Source organism: Petaurus breviceps, unplaced genomic scaffold, assembly GCF_028583685.1.
Source record: "Petaurus breviceps papuanus isolate PSGF00001 unplaced genomic scaffold, PetGlider_PUasm1.0 37, whole genome shotgun sequence".
Lineage (NCBI taxonomy): Eukaryota > Metazoa > Chordata > Mammalia > Diprotodontia > Petauridae > Petaurus > Petaurus breviceps.
The window spans coordinates 89,445,328-89,466,261 of NW_027186296.1; the positions used below are offsets into that span (position 1 = coordinate 89,445,328).

The 20,934-nt window shown below is 37.0% G+C and overlaps 1 protein-coding gene across 1 annotated transcript in view; it reads left to right on the forward strand.

The window, feature by feature from the left end:
* The first annotated feature begins 5 nt into the window (after positions 1–5).
* Positions 6–20,934, forward strand: part of NHLRC2 (NHL repeat containing 2) — an 84,979-nt gene continuing 64,050 nt past the window's right edge. The window contains exons 1-2 of the mRNA XM_069099019.1: positions 6–411; positions 7,500–7,652. Of these exons, the coding sequence (XP_068955120.1) occupies positions 234–411; positions 7,500–7,652 (331 nt within the window). The 5' untranslated portion in view covers positions 6–233. The remainder of the gene's footprint in view (positions 412–7,499; positions 7,653–20,934) is intronic.

Genomic DNA, 20,934 nt, shown 5'->3' on the forward strand with positions numbered 1-20,934 from the left:
TAAAGCAGGGGGTGGGGCGACAATTTCGCTTAAGTGGTGTTTAAAAAGAATTAGGACTTTGGTGTTTAAGATTTTAAAACAATATGTAGGCTAGAGGCAAAGTCCGCCGTGGAGACGAATGTGCCGCACTGAAACCGAAGGGCCGTTTAGGCTTCCTTCCTTCCTTCCCGCTCCCCCCGCCCCAGGTGCCGGGGAAGGGATCCGGCCCGCGCAGCCGGAGAGACGCAGGGAACATGGCGGCCCCTGGAGCCGCGGCCTCGGGCCTCTCGGCCTTGCTGCCCGCCCAGACCTCGCTGGAGTACGCGCTGCTCGACGCCGTCACCGCGCAGGAGAAAGACACGCTGGTCTACCAGTATCTGCAGAAGGTGGATGGCTGGGAGCAGGACCTGGCGGTGCCCGAGTTCCCGGAAGGTGAGGGGACCCTGGGTGGCCCCTCCCCAGCCCCAAGGCGGTGGGTGGGGAGGGGTCCGGGAGCGGGGCGGGCGCTGGGGCCGGGTGTGGCCTTGCTCTGCGTTCTCCAGATGCCTGGCATATACTAGGCGCTTAATAAATGCCTATTGGTTTGTGACATGCCGCCTCTCCAGCGCCCCACCCCCACCCCCACCCCTTAGCCGCCCATGCTTCTCCCCAACACTCCGGGCCGCCCCTCCCCCCGCACAACAGTTGCTAAAATCCTACCTAGTTGGCACAGAACACTGGGGGCCCCCCCCCCCCCCCCCCCCCCCGCCCATCAGTCACTCCGTGGGGCACGTTACCAGGTACTCTGCTAAAAGCCTGAGAGACCAAGCGATCCCAAAGCAGCTTCTGCCCTCAAGGAACTTACAATCTATCCACAAGCTAGTTTCACTGATTTTGGGCACTCCCTTTAGGGGTGCCCCCACTGGTCCGCACCCTACTGAGTGCAACCACCGATGTGCACCTTGCACTTGAGAAACGTCCATTCTAGCGCATGAGGCATCTGATGCTGTTCCAGGAAGCCCCTCTTTGGCCCTTATTCCCTGGCAGAGTGGGCAAAGGGTAGGCCTTTGCACAGTTTACCAGAGGTGCATGAGAGCTCATGCATTGTTAATGTGCTGGAAGTAGCCAGGCTCAGTTTTCACCATCTGGGAGGCTGGGACCTGGCCACAGTGCAGGGCTCTTTGCTTTGCAGAAACAGGACACTTTTCATGACCCTCTACTTAATCAAGAGGAGGGCCAGCTTTTCTTTGACAAAGCCCTACTGGGTTTTCACAAAGAAAGTCATATTAGTGAATTCATAGGTGTAGATTTAGAAGTCAAGACAACCGACATTTATAAAGTGCTCACTGTATTGTCAGGCACTGGTAGATAAAGAAAATGGGGAAACAACCCCTGCCTTCAAGTTTACAATCTATCTGTAAGCCAAATGGGACCTGAGAGGCCCATTCTCCCATTTTACAGATGAAGAAACCTAAGTATAGAGAAATTAAGTGACTTGGCTACTATTACACAGCTAGTAAGCTCATGAGGTAAAATTGAACCCAGGTCTTCCAGATTCCACTTCTAATGCCCTATTATATCATGCTGCTTCTTGGTTCTCTTAAAAATGGACATTAAAGAGGATACAGATTTCTCTTGTTTTATAAAAATTCTACTGTAACTTGTACTGCTTAAAATAAATGAACCATTGGCAGGGGTTTGGAATTTTTTAATGATGACTGATTTTGTTGTAATGGTATTTGACTTCTAAAATACCATACCAGTAAAGGCCATTGTTTGGAGCATTGGCTTCTGAGGGTCAGGGGAAGCTAAGATTTATTACAAATTGTTCTTTTTTGTTTTAATTACTCTCTACTTCGCATTACTTTTCTTGCTATAGATAAATATTTCAGCACTGTACAAGTACCAAATTTTAGTAGGGCTCTCTTTGAAATAAAGTAAGATAGATGCCCTATCAGATTTGATACATACAGTCCATGTATCCAAGTTTGCCACATATATATTTATAACCAAGATTTCAGAGGGGATCATTATCAACAAAACACTGAAATATTTTCTGTCTTGGTTTGCTAATTTTAAAATTGATTTTGTAACATGCTAATGCTTTACCGATAAGAAAAAGTGGTAAGCTAATAGACAATAAGTGAATGTCAGAAATAGTATAATTACTTTGTCCTTTCTTAGAAAAAGTTAGGACTTAACTAACTCATGGTGTTATATAAATAAGCCGTAGCAAAGATATGTCTTAGTGTAAAACAGCTCTAGATTTGGAGCTGTAGACCAGGGTTCAGATTCTGCTTCTGATCCCTAACTAGATATATTACAATTTTCCTTCTGTAAAAAGGGTACAATAGTTGACATTTATATAATGATTTAAGATTTGCAAACTGCTTTACATATGTTCTCTCATCTGTTATTCACAGCAGCCTATTTTGGTAGACACTTCAGGGATTATCCACATCTTAATACTAATGATACTTTTTTCAACTTTTCTTGTTTTTTTTGAAGCATAGTAATTTAAGCTACCATATGTCTTTTCACAGTAGGAATCCAGTAACTATTAAGATTCAAAAAACATTTAAGGGTCTCATGTATAAATAGGCACTGTGCTAGGTATCTAGAATACAAAGACAGAAACAGAAAATAAGGAAAAACCTAAAGACTATACAAATGAGTAAATTCAAGGTGATATAAGAAGAAAGAAAGCACTAGCAACTAGGAAATCAAGAAGGGCGTGAGGAGAGAACTTGAAACCTGGAGGAAGTTAGAGTTTTGAGATGTAAAGATGAGAAGGGAGTACATTTCAAGCATGAAAGAGCCTTAAGTGCCAGGCTGAAGAGTTTGTATTCCTGTGGGCAGTGGAGAACCTCGGAACACTTTTGAACAGGGGAATGACATAATTGAAACTGTGCTTAGGATGATAATTTTGGCAGCTAGTTGGTGAATTTATTGGAGACTAGAAACTGGGAGGCCAATTAGGATGCTATATGCCAATAATCCAGGTGAGAAGGTGATAAGTGCCAGAATTTGAGTGGGGGTGGTGGGAGTTGAATGGAGGGGATGGATTTGAAAAATATGAACACTTGTTAACTGATTGGATTGGGGCAGTGAAAAGAAAGGAATGAAGGGTGACTCTGAGATTGTGAACTAAAGTTACTGGAAATATGATGGTATACTTTCCATCAGTTAATCGATAAGCATTTATTAAGGCCTACTGCCTTCCAAGCACTGTGTTAGGTGTTAAGGATGCAAATATATAAATAGAAAAATAATCTTGGGTCTTGAGAAGCTTATATTTCTAACACAGAAGACAGATAACAAGGGCATGTATATCTGAGAATGCATGTGTTCATATGTATATATAATATATAACAATCTATTACATATTATATAATTATTATTATTATTTATATATATATATATAAAACATTATATAAAGCAGTTAAATGATAGTATGGGAGGGAGGGCACTAGCCTCTAGAAAGATTTGGAAAAACTTCATGGTGCTTGAGCTATGCTTTGAGGGAAGAAAAAAATTCTATGGTAAGTGAGGAATGAGTACTTTCTGTGTGTGAAGAGATGGAATGTTGTGTGTGGAAAATACAGAGAAGTCCAGTTTGACTAGATTGAAGAGTACAGAAAAGGGAGTAATGTCTAGTGAGGTGGGAAAGATAGGTTGGTACCAGAAATAGGAAAATTTGGAGAAGGGATGGGTTTAGATAGAATATGAAGAATTTCCATTTTTGGATATACTGAATTTGAGATGTCTTTGTGACATACAGTAGGAAGTTGGTGGTAAGAGCTTTGAGATTAAGATTTGGGAATCAAGAAAGCCAAGTCCCAAAACAGTCCTTTGGGGAACATAGTATCAGGGCCACAACTAGGGGGATGACCTTGACCAAAAAGGCTACCTCTATCTTAGAGAATTCAGCAAGTAAGAGAGGATACATGGGGGACACAAAGCAGCTCACTGATTAACTTTTATTCTGTCAGTAAGGGAGGAGGCAAGTTCATCTGCTGAGAGGGGTTAGTGATGGTAGAGGATTAATTCCTCTTAGAGAATAGAAAAGTTAGGGGTGGCCAGGTGACTCAGCGAGTAAGAGCACCGGCTCCAGTGTTGGGATGACCTGGAGATTGAATCCCGGGCTCAGACACTCAGCACCACACCCAGAAATAACTGGCTGTGTAACCTTGAGCAAGTTACTTAACCCCGATTGCTTAAAAAAAAAAATAGAAAAGTTAAAGTGGAATAGGTTTGAAACAATCACTATTTGAAGTTTGATGGAATCAAGGAAGAATAAAAAGATTTCCTGCAGCATAGACAATCGATTGAAAATTAGATAATATGAATTTCAAGTGCATGGTTGTATGACTTCCTCCGGGAACATTAACAGGGTTAAGAATAGGCATGGTGAATGGTGAAAGTCATAGGAGCAAGGGATTCAATGGTAGAAGATAGTATTTGGTTGAAGTGGTAAGCTGAAGTGGAGAGAGGAAAGTTAGGACATAAGTATGATGGATTGGGTGAACTGAGAGGGGCAGAGAGACATCATGATGAGGATAAAGAAGAGTAGGGAGGTTTAGGAAGTCAAACAGGAGAGAGGATAGATTAGGATCAGAATGGGAAATTTCAGAGTTAAGAGTTTTAGAAAGGAAGATTGCTGTTCACTTAGCATGAACTTGCTGACATAAACATCAAAGACCAATGATTTCATTGTTACTAGTGTTCCAACTACTATATAGATCAAAACTCTTTGACGCCTTAATTGACAGTTTAATGAGTTTTGGCCGACAACCTGATCATGATGACCCTAAGTTGTTAGGATCATCCAAGAAGTCCCTAAGCTTAGTTGTTTTGGGGGGGTGTTCTGGGATCAAATGCTAAAAATTTTCAGTGTGGTAGTATCTATTAGACCTTCTTCTTGACTGAAATAACTTTTGAGAAACCAAGTAGTGGGGCAGAGTCAAGATGGCGGAGTAGAAACAGGACTTCTGCGGGCTCCGGCTTCCACCTCCTCCAATTCATGTAAAAGGTGACTGAACAAACTTTGGAGCTACAGAACCCACAAAATGACACAGAGAAGCTAATCTCCCGCTGAGGACAGCCTGGCAGGCTGGCAGGAAGCGGCCAGTGCAGAGCTCTGGGAGCTGAGCCCAGCCCTGAGCGAGCCTGAGGTTTTAGCCTCAGGGTGGCCACAACCAGACCCTGGCAAATGAGGGAAACAAGGCAAGCACAGTGGTCTGACTCTGGATTCCTTTTTGGGGGGGACAAAAAGGATAGGGGCATGGAACCAGGAGGAAGACAGTGAAGTCAGAAGCTCCCAAGAAAAGAATAAGCTGCTTACAAGGCATAGAGGAGCTTAAGAAGGATTTTGAAAACCAAATAAGAGAAGTGGAGGAAAAATTGGGAAGAGAAATGAAAATGATGCAAGAAAATTATAAAATGAGAGTCAGCAACCTGACTGAAGAAAATAACACCTTAAAAAATAGACTAACTCGAATGGCAAAAGAGTCTCAAAAAGGCAATGAGAAGAAGAATGCCTTAAAAAAGCTGAATTTGCTAGATGGAAAAAGAATCTCAAAAGCTCACTGAAGAGAATCATTCCTTCAGAATTAGATTGGACAAATGGAAGCTAGTGATTTTATGAGAAATAAAGATAGTATTAAACAGATCCAAACAAATGAAAAAATAGAAGGCAATGTGAAGTATCTCGTTGGGAAAAACCACTGACCTGGAAAATAGATCCAGGAGAGAGAATTTTAAAATTATTGTACTACCTGAAAGCCATGATAAAAAAAAAAAAAAGAACCTAGAGAAACCAAGTAGCACATTAGAATGTACTTAAGAGTTTGCATTTTAATAACTACAAGAAATCTTATTCTGTTTCTCCGCAGTCATCTTTATGTTCTTTATCTGTGTACCAAAGCTTTTTTCATATTAAGCCTTTTCAGTCTAGGTCAGATGATCTTGAATCCAAATGAGTAGAATACAGATTTAATGAAGCATTACCAATTTTTGAAGAGTAGGGAATAAGCGTTTGCTGGATGGAATATACAATATATTCTGGTTTTCTCCAGAAGATTTAACATTCCTGGTTGTTATCTCTCTCTGGTTGAAACTTTTCTCAAATTGATGGATATAAGGGAACAGGAAGGGTAATAAACATACTACTTGACACTTCTAGCCACTGCCTTTTATAACTGCAATGTTTTCCAACCCTTTGAGGTCCAATCCACCCATTAATATTGCTTGTTCCAAATCCCTCTTGGTATTATCCATTGGTTTCCACATACTTCTTTTTTCTCAAGTGGTTGCTTATCTGACTCACAGTTCACCTTTTCATCCTATTACCTACCTACCTTTAAATTTGAGGACTCAGTATATACCTGAATGTCATCTCTAATACTCCTAACTCCTAATTTGTCAGTCCTGTCCACTGCCATAGATTTTTAGTTCAACTCTGCCACAGGTAGAGGTAATTGTATCTTAGGTCTCATCTTTAAGTAATTCTTGCTCTCTTACCTCTGTTACCTTGAACTTTGAAACTTCCCTCCTTCATTGTAATCTCATTGCCATAGGGCAATTCATTCTCATTGCCCTACTCCTAAACCTATTATTCTTCCTCCTCACTATGTTATGACCTCTAGTTCTTCTACACCCCACTATTTCACCAGTTTATCATGTTTGCTCTGATCTCACTATATTTCCTTCACAGTCTTGTCCCTATGACCAATCAACTCAACTTTACACTGTCCTCTGTCCTTGAATATTTTGTCCCTCTTCCATTATTCACACTTGTCCCTCTGCTTAACCCTGGATTTCCCTACCTCCAGCCTTCTCTTCTACCACCTCCCATCACACAGGTATGCTAACTGAGTCTACATGTTATCTGTCTCAAATAGATTCACACTGTGGTACTGAACTACTTTTATGCTTCCTTGGTTCACACCCTTATCTTGTGGAAGTGACTATTTAAAACTTTTCCTTCTCCTAAGACCTTTACCATTCCACATCTTGCTCTTTTTTTCTGTAGGAAGCCCTGACTCTTCTTTGTTGCAAGAGCCAATCATTTAACAACATTATATTAATCAATATACCAGACACAGTGCTAGCTAAGTGCTAGTGAGACATGGACAAAAATGAAACAATTCCTGTCCTTTTGGAGCTTACATTCTCTTGTGGAAAACAACACATGCATATTTTTTATGTTTCTTAGCAGCAAAAACTTTTTAATCAAAAGCATTTATTGTGGATGGCAAGTACGTGTTGATGGCTCAGGATACAAAATTAGAAGTAACATAGTACTTGCCCTCTAAGAGTCTATTTTATTGCACCTAATATAGGTATGCATAAAACCTATATAAGACTTTTAAACAGACACATGTCAATTACACATAACCTTAAGTTAGAAGTTTTAGTCATCTCTTAAAATTTTTGACCTGTTGTCTTACAGTTACTTCTTTAAAGACCATTTTTAAAAAAAGTTTTAGTTGAATTGTCTATTTATTCTTATAACTAAAATTCTTTTATATTAATTTCAGGACTAGAGTGGCTGAATACAGAGGGTTCCATTTCTGTCTACAAGGATCTTTGTGGGAAAGTAGTAGTCCTGGATTTCTTCACTTATTGCTGCATCAACTGCATCCACCTGTTACCTGATCTTCATGCATTAGAACACAAGTACACAGATAAAGGTATTGTACTTAAATTAGCTACTAAGAATTTCCTGGCAAGCATAAAGGAAGTATAGCTGAGTCACTTTATTTGTAGATGACTAAGCATTTGGCAAGACTTCAATGATTCTAAAAGTAGTTTCTGATCTCTCCTAATCTAAAGAGAGGACTCCATGTATTCGTTAAAACTTTCATAAAGGGTTAAATTTAGTTACTGTGATCTGTATAATCAGAGGACCAGCATTTCGAGCATCATCTCATCCTACCGTATAATTGCAAAATGATTCCAAGATCAGCAAGCTTTTGTGTTTCTATTATATGCCCAGACTTATTTTTAAATTTTTTTAAATTAAAATGTATAACCACTTATAAGTTTTGTTCTTGACTACATTATGGTACAATTTTGAATTCAGTGTTACTGTTGCCTATTTAAATATAATCTGACAGACTGTATGATACTATAAAATATTATAACAGTTACTTTTTCTTTGGTCACAGCCATATATAAAATTTATTTCGTGTAACCCAGTATTTCCCAGTATGGTGACCTGCCCTGGCTTGTGAATAGATGTTCAGCAACATGCAAAATATTTGAGGAAACCTCACAGAATGGAGTAAAGGGAGAATATGAGTAGTAGGAAAGTTGGAGGGAATATACCAAAAGGAAAAGTAGCAGGTACAGTAAAACTTTAATTAATTGAATTATTTAGACAATAGGGAGTTGTAATTTATTATGTTTTGTAATTGACAGAATGGAAAGAATGTTGGACTCCAATTAGAAGGCTGAGTTCTACTTTTGGCTGTGCTATACTAGCTTTATGACTTTGGGATCATTCTGTCATCTGTAAAATGGGGGTTAGATTGAATGATTTCTAAGAGCTCTTCCAGTCCCAAAAATAAGTCATTCTTTATGGAATCTAATTCTAATCTTTCTTTGGTGATTCAGAATTTTATAGTTCCTTAAGGATCATCTTTACGAATACCTGTTATACAATAGTATATGTATTGAAGATACAAGAAATTATGCCTCCTCTCTACTGATCCCAGAGTATTTTAGAACCTAGAAGTTGTTTATTTTAAGCCTCTACTTTTATAATTTTTCTTCCATCATTGGCTTCTTGTTTGTTAAAAAGATAATTCAGAAAAAAATTCTAATTTATTTTTAATGGGGCTCTCCATTACCTCTCAGATCAAAAACAAACTTCTCTGTTTGGCATTTAAAGCCCTTTACATCCTGGCTACAACCTACCTTTCAAAGATTTTGCATTATTCCCCTTCATAAACTTGATGTCCAAAATGACCTTCTTGGGGGCAGCTAGGTGGCACAGTGAATAGAGCACCAGCCCTGAAGTCAGGAGGAGGACCCGAGTTCAAATGTGGCCTCAGACACTTAATCCTTACTAGCAATGTGACCTTGGGTAAGTCACTTAACCCCAATTGCCCTGCCTTCCCCCCTCCTAAAAACAAAACAAAATGACCTTCTTGGTATTCCTTACAATTGACAGTCCATTTTCTGTCTCTGTACCTTTGCACACATTGTGTCATATGTACCCTGCATGTTTTTTGTTTCTGTAATTGTCCAGGCTATTCCTTACACCTGGAATGCATCCCTTCCTTACCTCTGCCAGTTAGAATCCTTGATTTTATTCAAGGCTTAACTCACATGCCACCTCATACATGAAACCTTTCCTGATTCTCCCACTAGGTCCTAGTGTCTCCCTTTCAAAATACCTTCTTTTATTTTGTACATATTTTATATTTACACATGTACCTGTTTCCCCAAAGTAGCATGAGTTCTTTGAGAGCAAGGACTATTTCACTTCGGTCTGGCACCAGGTATGTAGTAGGCTGTTAATAAAAGTTTCTTGATTGATTGATTTCAAATAGTTTTAGTTAACTGGAGAGGAGAAAGAAAGAAAGGAAGTTTATAAGACAAAAAAGCATTGTCTGTGGGGCATATTGGAAAGTAAAATTTACGTAAAAATGAAAGGCATCTTGTAAGTTTAGAGGAGAAAAAAGAGGATAGGCAAAAACAATTAGAAACTACTTGTATACTGATTTCATATCAGTTTGGAATATGTAGCTGTGACTACACTTTGCCAAAATAGATGGGAATCTGAGATGAATTTTTGCTTAAAGAATAACTGATACTTAAAACCTATTCAGACCACTTCCTAATCCTGTGTGTTAAAGTCATAATTTTATTTGACAACCCAAGGAATCCATTTCATACTATATTTTCTTTCAAGCAAATATATTTGTATAACAGAAATACCAGAATTTTTTTTACCTCTGATATATTATATCTTGAAACACCAACTTGTCAGTCAGTAGTCATTATTAAGAACTCAGCAGATATTTGCTAGATATTTTACAAATGCTTTGTTTCTTAGTCTGTATCAGGGGAACTGGCTATAGATAAGGGAGAATCAAAAATAATGGAATTCAGGCAATTCAGTATTTGATTAACCTGAAAACATAAATTACTTAGTAAAGAACTCCCTACTTGATGAAAACTGGAAAGCAGTCTGGAAGAAATTAGACTCAAACCAACCTATTACACCATATTCCTTAAATTTAAATGACCTGAATATTAAAAATAAAAAATTAGAAGAAGCAGATCATATTCTTTTCATAGTTATGGGTAGAAGACAAATTCCTAACCAAACAAGGGAAAAAGCAACAGATAAAACTAGATAATTCTGATCAAATGAAAAAGAGAGTCAGTCTGCAAGGATTGAGGATCTACTGTGCAACCAAAAGGTGAAGCTAGGTGTCTCAGTGGATAGAGTGCTGAGCTTGGAGTAAAGAAGACTCATCTTCCTGAGTTCAAATCTGGCCTCAGACACTTACTAGCTGTGTGACCCTGGGCAAGTCACTTTACCCTGTTTGCCTTGGTTTTCTTCATCTGTAAAATGAGATTGAGAAGGAAATGACACACCATTCCATCATCTTTGCCAAGAAAACCCCAAATGGGGTCATGAAGAGTTGGACATGACTGAAAATGACTGAACAACAACAAAATGTAACCAACATTGTTATAGGCACTGGTGTTATGAATACTAAGAATAAAACAATTTTTGCTTGCATTAATCTTTCATTCTAATGGAGGAAAGAACAAGTATACATAAAATAATATAGCACAAATATAATAAAGTTTCTTAATAAACACACAAAAGTTAAATACAAGGTAGTTTGGGAGATAGGGCACTAGTAGTTGGGGGTTCAGGAAAGACTTTCTGCAGAATATGGTGCCCCATCTCCATCTTTAAAAAAGAGAAGAACTCTGAGAAGGAAGGAAAGAAGGAATATGTTCTAGACATAGGGAGCAGTTTTTGTATACACAAACACACACAAATTAATATATCTAAAATAAAAAGGAAAAATGATTAACTGGAGAAAAAAATCTTTGTATCAAATATCTCTTATAAGGTTTAGTTGTCCAGGTTATCTAGACAAACTAATAGAAGTATATGAGACCAAAAACCATTGCCCAGTAGAGAAGTGATCAAAGGATATGAATGGTTTTCAAGAGAATTACAAACTCTTTACAAGTCAGTCATATGAAAGAATGCTCCAAATCACTGAGAGAAACACAAATCATAAATCTTTTTTTCTGAGAGATTTTTTTTTAAATTTTGTGAGATTGCACCTCACATCTAGCAAATTTGCAAAGATGACAAAAGGAGGGAATAATCATTGTTGGAGAGATTGTGGTAAGGCAGACATAGCAATACACTATTGGTGGAGCTAATGATTCTGTATGTTGATTATGGAGTGCAGTTTGGAATTATGCAAATAAAGTGGCTTTAGTTCATATTGTTTGACTCAAAGATTCCACTTCTAGGCATATACCCCAAAGCAGTCACTGACTAAAAGGCCCCGTATACACCAAAATATTTATTGCATCACTTTTTGTGGTAACAAAGAGCTGAATTGGAGAATGTCTAAACTAATTGTGTAATGCATTCTTTCTGTGCTATAAGAAACAAATGATGAATCTAGAAAAGTATGCAAAGACTGACATGAATTGATGCAAAGTGAAGTAGAGCCGAGAAGACAGTATACACAGTAACTACAACAATGTAAAGGTGAAGAACAACCACAAAACAGCTGAAAATGAATGTTGTGAAATTATAAAATACAAACTTGTCCTCCAAAAAAACGAGAAGACGCTTTATGTTGTTCCCTTCACAAAAGCAGAGGGATCCACAGTTGTGTAATAAATTGCATATAATATCAGATTTTTAAAATTTATTGATGAATTTTGCTGATTTTTTTCTCTTTATCTTTTAAATTATTTTGTGCAGGATAGTTTCTGAAAGGGAAGGAAGGGATAAAGTCTTTATGGAGAAATCAGTAGGCATTCACAGAGACATTTTATAAATGCCTTTTCTCTCGGACATTCTGCAAACATTAATAAAATACTCTCATGTGCCTATGATCTGCTAAGTGATAGATAAACAAAGATGAAACTGGACACAATCACTCCCTTATAGAGTTTATAACCTAGTGGGAAGATAAGACAGAAACATGAAAATGACAGATGAATATAAGCATCTTTATTGAGTAGGTAATGGAGAGCTATTGTTTTTGAGCACCATTATTTCTGATATACATCTTTGATCTTATTGCCTCATTACATTTTGGCAGTTTGGTATAAAATTAACTGTTCAAGCCTAGATACTACATTTCAGGATATATATCAATAACCTGGAATACTTCCAAAGGAAACTGATCAGGATTGTAAATGGTCTCAAGTTTGTGCCATGTGAGAATTGATAGAAAGAACTGGGTATTCACGCTCAAAAAGAGAAGACTTGGATGGTTGTAGCTATCTCTGAGTCTTTGAAAGTTTTTTATGTACAATTGGGATTATACTTACTCTGCTTGGCTCTAGGAAGGCATTACCTTTTAGGCATGGTTAAGAAAAATCAACATTGTTACAGGTCTTCATTACCATTGAGCTTCTTGCCATTAGGACCCCAAACAGGATCAGTGTTTCAAATGTCAGTTAGCCTTCTCACTTATCAAACTCTGCCCAGCACCAGAGTGACAGCTAAGTAGTAGGCCTCAGGCACCAGTTCCAAGCAGGAGCCAACCATGATCTTATATACAGGATGTCTTCTAACAGTGCAGTTATCAAATACTGTCTTGGAAGAAGACAAATAAACTAGTGCTGAATGTGAGTTCATCATTTTCCTGGGGTACCTATGACTAGTTACTTCCTATCTCTGCTGCCTATTCTTTCCCCAGTATTTGAGAGAGAACCCAGTGGCACTATCCTCCTTTCATTTCAGGACACTCAGTAGGTGGGAATTATAGTTGAATGCTTCATCCTAATGCTAGTAAATTCCCTTTATTTACTAATCTTTGTGATTCAGAGTCAGTGGCTATCTAGTGGAAATTTCCTTTTTTATATTAGCAGTACCTGCTCCCGTTTCATCCGTCTCAGTCCTACCCTTCCCAAATTTCTAGGCTGTTTGTTGTACCCCTTCTCCCTCACCTTCCCCAACCATCTTTCCATGTACCCTGTTTGATTATTAATAAACTTCCCTTCATCTCAGACATCATATTGTTTCCACCTTGGCTTCTCCAAGAACACCATTTATCCTAGTTCCTCTATAGTTCTGTGTGTAGCTTCTCTCATATATCTTGACACGTAGGTCTAGGAAGAAGATTGAGCAACTTTTATTCTTCACTGCTACTTCCAGACCATCCTCCTACCACTTTCACGTAGCAGCTTCTCTTCTATTGACGTTCACTTCAACTATATCACCTTCTCCATATCTGGTCCTAATTATCTACCAGCCCTCAGGTTTTTTCCTTTTTTTTTTTTAATTCAGCACCTAGATCCCAACACCTGCTTTGATAATTGGAATATTTAATATATGTAAGTTGACTTCCTCTCAATATTTCAGTAACATGGAACAGAACCTAAAATGCTTATGGCTGGAAAGTGTCATAGTTATATTTCTAATGATGAAAAGATTATAAATTTATATTAACAGAAGCAGATACACCTAGAGTTTATTATATATGACTTCAGTGGGTTTTTACTAGATAAAATTTGCTTTCTTTGGATCAAAATGTCTTTTCACATCCTTATCTGATATGATTTTGTTCTTATCTGCAATGATGCTATTTCTGTTCTTGAAGTGGCATTCCCCAGGCTATTTAAAATTCCAGTGGATATTCAGTTCATGTTTATCAGTAAGCCAAAAATGGTCAGCTGTGTGAGGAAGTACTTATTAATTCAAAAATAGCCTGAACAAGTATTAACTTTATAACTAGTCTCCCTTCTATATAAAATAAAGCTTTAAAGCCCTGTATATACTGTTATAATAATTTACCACAATCATCTTTAAAGTGAGAATAAAAGGAAATTATAAATATTAATAGGTCTAGTCAAATAAAAGATGAATTATGGTATTGAATGATTCTAGTGTTGAAAGTTTTTTTTTAAGTTCCATGTTTTATTGCTGTAATTCATGATAATACAACACATTTACATCAAACTGGCCTATATCTACTTTTTTATGCTATCCAGTCACCAAAAAAATACTCATTTTTTTTTGTGTACAATAAGGATACAAAAATTCTGTGGGAATTAGCATGTCAGGCATTGCTAGAGGAAAAAGTAGTTTACTAAATGCAGATTATTCTTGTTTTTATAAGATCAAAAATCTTTTGGAAAATAAGTTAAGAACCTCTTTTTTTTAAGTACTTGCTAAGTGTATATATGTGAGTATTTAAGTTGGTTAGATTTAAAAACAACTTGCATTTTGGTTGGGAAGAACAACTAATTGCCAGATGAATGGTTTAAAAAAAAGTGCTATGGCATAAAAGTTGAATACTAATATTGAATAATTACTTTTCTAATTGCTGAGTAAATACAGGTATCCATATATAGTAACCCAACATGCTAAATATTTTTGCTAAATAATATATAAAACAAGCTTTAGATATATTGAATTTAATATATAATAATACATTTCTAAAACAGAGGATTTTTCTGGGGAGGGGGCAAAGATTTTAACAATGCAAGTCTTTCCTTAGGGTTCAGGTGTGAAAAAATGCCAAGGTACTAGTGGCTTCTCTTCTAGGACCTGTTCTGAGTTAGTGAGTGGTTAGAGAAGGCCTAGATTAGCCCCACTAAAACAGAAAATTGGATGCGTTGCCATTTCTTTCTCCTTTGTGATGTATTATTCTTCTCTATTTCTGATTTGTCTGTCTTCTCCCTTTTGCCTTAAAGTTGGAGGAAATAAGATTTATTTTTCTAATTGTTGTTTCAGCTACAGAAAAGAAGAAAGATATAACAACAGTGATGACATCCTCTATACTTCTCTGCCTCCCTGTCACTGGAATATCTCTTTCCTCTTCCTACTCCTATAACCTCCAGACTTGGGGTGCACTCATCAGTTCCCAGACCCCACTTTTCCAAAAGCAACTTATCTGCAATTTATGAATGAAAAGGCAATTCTTCATGTAGAATAATAGAATAGTTCTTAAAAGTTGATTTTTCAGTATCATATTTATTATAACTATCTTTGTTTTCTTAAATGATTTCATGCCATTTCAATTTTTTACAACTCTGAAACAGATATATAAAATGTTATATATGAAATTTAGCTAGCTTACAGAAAACGTCAGCTGTCAGTACAGTTGAAATCCTATATATTGTGATATCATAGGATAGGAGAAAAAAAGTAGATGCCTATCAATTAGGAAATGGCTAAACATATTTTGGTACACAACAATATTACCAAGAGGTAAGAAGTGATGAACGTGATGAATACTGAGAAGCTTGGAAAGATTTGCATGAAATGATGCAGAATGAAGTAAGCAAAGCCAACAAAACAATATACACAATTACTACCAGAAAGTAAACAGAACAACCACAAAAAAAAATAAAAAATATATATTGCAAAATTATAAAAGAACAAGCATGACTTGAAAGAAGAGATTGGAGAAGGCATCCCACCTCATCCCTTGGCAGAGGTGGGACATCCACAATTGTACATTGCATGTATTTTAAGACTTTTTCAATGTATCAAAGAGTTATGCTGATTTTTTCTGTTCTTTTTTTTTTTTGTCTTAAAAAGTACTATTTGTTATGGGATGGTTCTCTGGGAGGGGGAAAGATTTTATTTTATAGCAATAAAAAAAAGACATCAATAAAAACTTATTTTAAAATAAGAAATCCGATGTAGTCTTTGTCAAATTCTTGTGTGACTTCCACTACCCATACTCTTCCATGATTTAAACCCATTCACCTGTATGATTTTTTTTCATCAAAAATACATCACTATCTTAATTTTTGAATTTGCAAAAAGCTCTTGGCCAGTAGGTAGGTAGTATGTTTCTTCTTGAGTCTTCTGGAATCATCGGTCATTGTGTTGGTCAAAATTCCTAAGTTCTTCAAAGTTGTTTTTCTTTACAATAGTGTTGTTATTGTATCTTGGTTCTGCTCACTTTACTCTGTATCTGTTTATTGAAATCTTCCCAGATTTCTTAAAACCATCCACCTTATCATTTCTTACAGCTCCTTCATATTCCATCACTTGTTCAGCTGTCTCCCAATTGATGGATACCCCCTCAGTTTCCGGTTTGTTGCCACCACCAAAAAAAACCAAACTACTAGAAATATTTTTATGCATGCATACTTAGTTTTTCCTAAGACTAATCCCTCCTTTAATCTGTCCTTCCTTTTATCCTTTCCTTCTGTCAAACATTTTTCCTAATCTTTGTATCTTTGTTCCTTATTTTGCAAACAAATAAACAACAAATAATTAAAATATATAAAGTTTTAATTCACTAGAATTTATTGTATCTACTATGTATACAAGTCACTAGGTTGGGTGCTGGTAATATAAAGACAAAAACAATCCTTGCTGACAGGGAGCTTTCGTTCTATTAGGTAAAACACTATTTACAGAGGTGACTACAATCTAGTTTGAGGATGGAGAGAACACAGACACCTGAAAGAATGAGGATCAGGATTTTGTGGTGTCAGGTAGGTAGGGCAGATGAGGGAGCTCACAGGCCTTAAGTTTTTAAGTAAAGTAGGGAGTCAAGTCCTCTACTAAGAGGCAGAGGGAGAATAAGTGCCACTGGGGGCTTGTGGATTGACAGCATTTGGAATGACCACTATGGTGAGTTTCAGTGTTGGAAGAATTAAAAGGATTTCCATGCAGTAGCAAAGACCTAGTTGAGATTCAGAAACATGAGTTTGTAGTGAATTTACTGAATTGGCCTCTCTGTGTGACTTTCTCCAGTCTCATTTGGTAGCACTTGAGTAAAAATGGAGAAGAGAAGGTAACTTAGAATTGTGATTTGGCAAATGTGTGAATGGTCATAAGACATGGTGGCCAGAGATGCAAGGGTAGAGAATGCTGTACTGTATCATTGATGATACAGTATCATGAGCTTGTCAGCTATAGGGTGAAGTCTATGTAGAGGCCAAAGAAGTAGGGAGGGTTATTGGAATGGAAGATCAGAGTGAGAGTGAAGAACAGATTTAGGAAGACAAGCAAAAGATTGAAGGTCAAGAGGTTATGATTAGGGAGGGGAAGATCAATTTAGGACCATAATGGTAGGCAACTTATCAATGATGGTGAAATCTAAGGTATGATCCCTCTAGTGCCTGAGATGGGATACAGATTTGGTTCATCATAGTTGAGCATATTTAAGTACTGGGAAGCTGACAGGTTTAAGAAATCATTTGTATGTTATTTTGTAATTTTAATTTTTTAATCTTTTTGCTTTTTGCAGGGGGGAAGGCAGGGCTATTGGGGTTAAGTGACTTGCTAGAGGTTACACAGCTGGTAAGTGTTAAGTGTCTGAGGCCAGATTTGAGCTCAGGTCCTCCTGACTCCAGGGCTGGTGCTCAATTCACTGCACCACCTAGCCACCCCATTTGTATGGTATTGAAGTACCCAAGTGTGAAGATTAAGTTTGGGGTGGAGAAGAGAAGACTGAACCAGATACTTAACTCCTTGAGAAGAAAGAGAAAGTAATCTAGAGACCAGTAGATTGTAACAACCAGGATCTAGAATGAGTAAAACAGATGAATGGTGTACCCTAAAGGGAGTGAATTTCTTGGTGACGGTGCCACAAGCTAAAAGTGTCATTGAGGAGCCAAGAATATGCCTAATTCATCTTTTGCTTCATGGCTCAAGTAGTTTGCAGTATTTGAGAAAGTAACCAAGGATACAATGTCTTATGGAGGGAGCCAAGTTTACTTGAGAATAAGGTTCGAAAGGAGGAAGAAGAAAGTTAGGACAAACAAAAGTTTGTTTTTTTGGTATGTGTTTTTTTTAATAGAATAAATCTCCTATGTTGTCCATCTAGTTTCATGTGATAGTATGGAAAACAGGAATTCTTCCATCAGTTGACTGGGGATTAGTAAGTTCAATTTTTGAGTGATGAAAGATATAATTTTGGAAGCTTGGCAGTATTGGGGGGTTTAGTGCAAACTGCACAATGCTATCTTCAAACAAGAAAATCTGGAGGACCTCACCATTTAGAGGGGATCATTCTTTGAGAACTCCTCCATGACAATCAGACACCTTTAACACATCTATGCCTTTCTCTTTACTGTACTTTGGCACAGATCATACTTTCCTTACAGGAGAGGTAGGCTCTAGTTCCCTATCATTATTAAGTCTAAGCTACATTCCAGTGAAGAAGCTAAAAATAGGTGATAGTTTTCTGATTAGGCCTCTCAAACATCAGGAGTATGTCTTTAGGTCTTAGCTTTTCAATGAGAGGACAATAATACTTTCTCTTCAACTTTAGCCATTGTTGACCCACGACTGGGGAAATTTTGTAAAAGAGGGCTTTGTTCCCCAAATATTTGTTAATCAAAGTATCATAATCATAGTTCAGTTTTGTTTTCCTAGCTAAATTAAAGGCTTGAGGAAAAGGTCAGTATCTGATAGTTTTATATTCTTCCTTCACATACCCAGTGATGAAAACATTCAGTACAATGTGTGGTTGATTAATTTTCTAAATTAATAGCATAAAATAATATCTTTAGATAGCAATCGATTTATTGGAGACTATATATGTTAGTATTCTAAATGATGAATTTCAAATGAGCAGTGTAGACAGAAGACCTGTCTCACTTAAGAAAAATTTTTATGATCAAGGTAGGTTTGATGGAAGTAGAATTTAAGCTGGATTTTGAAGTAAAAATAAAATTTAGATATGAGGAAAGGTATTCTAGGAAAAAAGAACCGACTGCATGAGCAGAGCATGAATGTTTGTGATATGTTCAGAGACTGAATAGATCAGTTTGATTTGTATGTTCATTGTATGCCCTCCTTTAAAAATTCCATTTTAAATTAATATAATATCAAATCCATGATTTATTTACATGAAGATTATTAAAGTTTATTAAAATACCTTCTAAAGAAGATGACAGTCAGCTTTTATTCTTAGTAAGGTTTAACTTTTAAGAACTCTAGGGTTTTATTCTTGGGCTTAGTCATCAGTTTCCCTGAGGCTTTATTTATAGTGCTGCTGTACCATAACTACATATTTAAAAAACAAGTCAGGTATTTCTCATGTCATTTTCCTTTTAAGGTACTGACAAGTTGAATAATGTAAAATAAAATGCTCATTTGATCATGATAATGACAAGCTGATTAAAATCATTTTTTCACACGAGAATATTGATGTAATACTCCACAGATTTTCTGGACCTTGTACTCCCATATTTTGAAGATCAATTTTATGTTTTTGACAGTATTTTTTAGGCCGACTGTTCAAACATTTTCACTTCTCTTTGTACCTTTTTGAAAATTGTTGCAATTTTATTTTGTCTGCCTAAAAATAAGTAACTTGCTTCTTTTCAGGACTTCATCCATCACCTCTTACTCAGTGTCTTCTAAACTTTGACCTTTAAACCCACCTCTCTACCTGTAATGCAATTGTATTACATATAATGTATTTTATTATTACATATACCTAAGTGTTTCTTGTGAAACTTTTTTTCCTCCCTCCTATTGACAGTGGAGCTCAAGTTTGGCAAATCCTCCTAAGCCAAAAAGGCTTTAAGTGTGGTACCAGTGACAGACTCTCTTTTGTCCAATAACTGGCCTAGCATAATTCAAGAGGATTATCACCAGAAAACTGGTCACCAGTTGATGGGGTTTTGTTTGTCTGTTTTATAGCCACTGTCGTTCATAAAGACCATCTGTTAAGTTGTAGAAAGGCAGTTTGCAGTAGGTATTTGTGGAGGGAATTTTCTCACTGACTGAAATCATAGGCCCTTGAAGTGTTGAAGTAAGTTAAATACATTCTCATTTGATCCTTACAACAACTCCAAAGCATAGTGTAGATTTTATCTTCACCTTTTTTATATATGAGGAAAAAAGAAAAAAACAACTTACCCAAGATCAAAGAGTTAATGTTAGAACAGGGACTCAAGCTGAGTGAGGTCTTCTGACTCAAAATCCAGTGTTCTTTTCACCATAGCATATAATCTGAGGTATATAAGACAGATTGAGTTTAGGAAGACTATAGAGAACATAATTTCATTAGGACTACAAAGAGTTAGAAGAAGCTTCCTGGAGAAACAGACATCTTCATAAATTATTTTAGATACAGAAGTGTGGAGAGGCAGCATACCTGGGACAAGTGTTGCCTGATGGTATGCGCCATCCTGAAAGTACATACCCCCAGAGAACCATGTACCACTGTCACATCTTGAAGCACTGGTGTAGGATTAGGATCTTAAGAAATACTAGGGAGTTTCTGCCACAGTAAATAGAGCGCTGGGCCTGGAGTCAAGATCTTATGTCAAATGTGGCTCAGACACACACGAGCTGTGTCACCCTGGGCAAGTCTGTTCACCTCAGTTTCCTCATCTATAAAATGGAGATAATAATAGCACCTACCTCCCAGAATTATTTTGAGGATCAAATGAGATAATAATTGTAAAGTACTTAGTACAATGCCTGGCACATAGTAAGTGCTATGTAAATGTTAGCTGTTATTAGGCAGCCAAGCAACAAGCATTTATTAAGTACTTATGATAGGTGCTAAAGATAGAAAGACAAATATAACAGTACCTGTCCTTAAGGAGTTTACATTCTATTGAGAGAGACAACATATACATATACAAATACATAGAATAAAAGCAAAATACACACAAGGTAGTTTGGAGGAAGGAAGCATTGGCTGAAGGAGAAATCATCTAACTTTAGTTTCCTTGTTTGTAAAGTCAGGGAATTGGACTAACTGGTCTCTCAGGGCATATCTAGATCTATCAGTCCTGTAATAAGAACACTCCCTT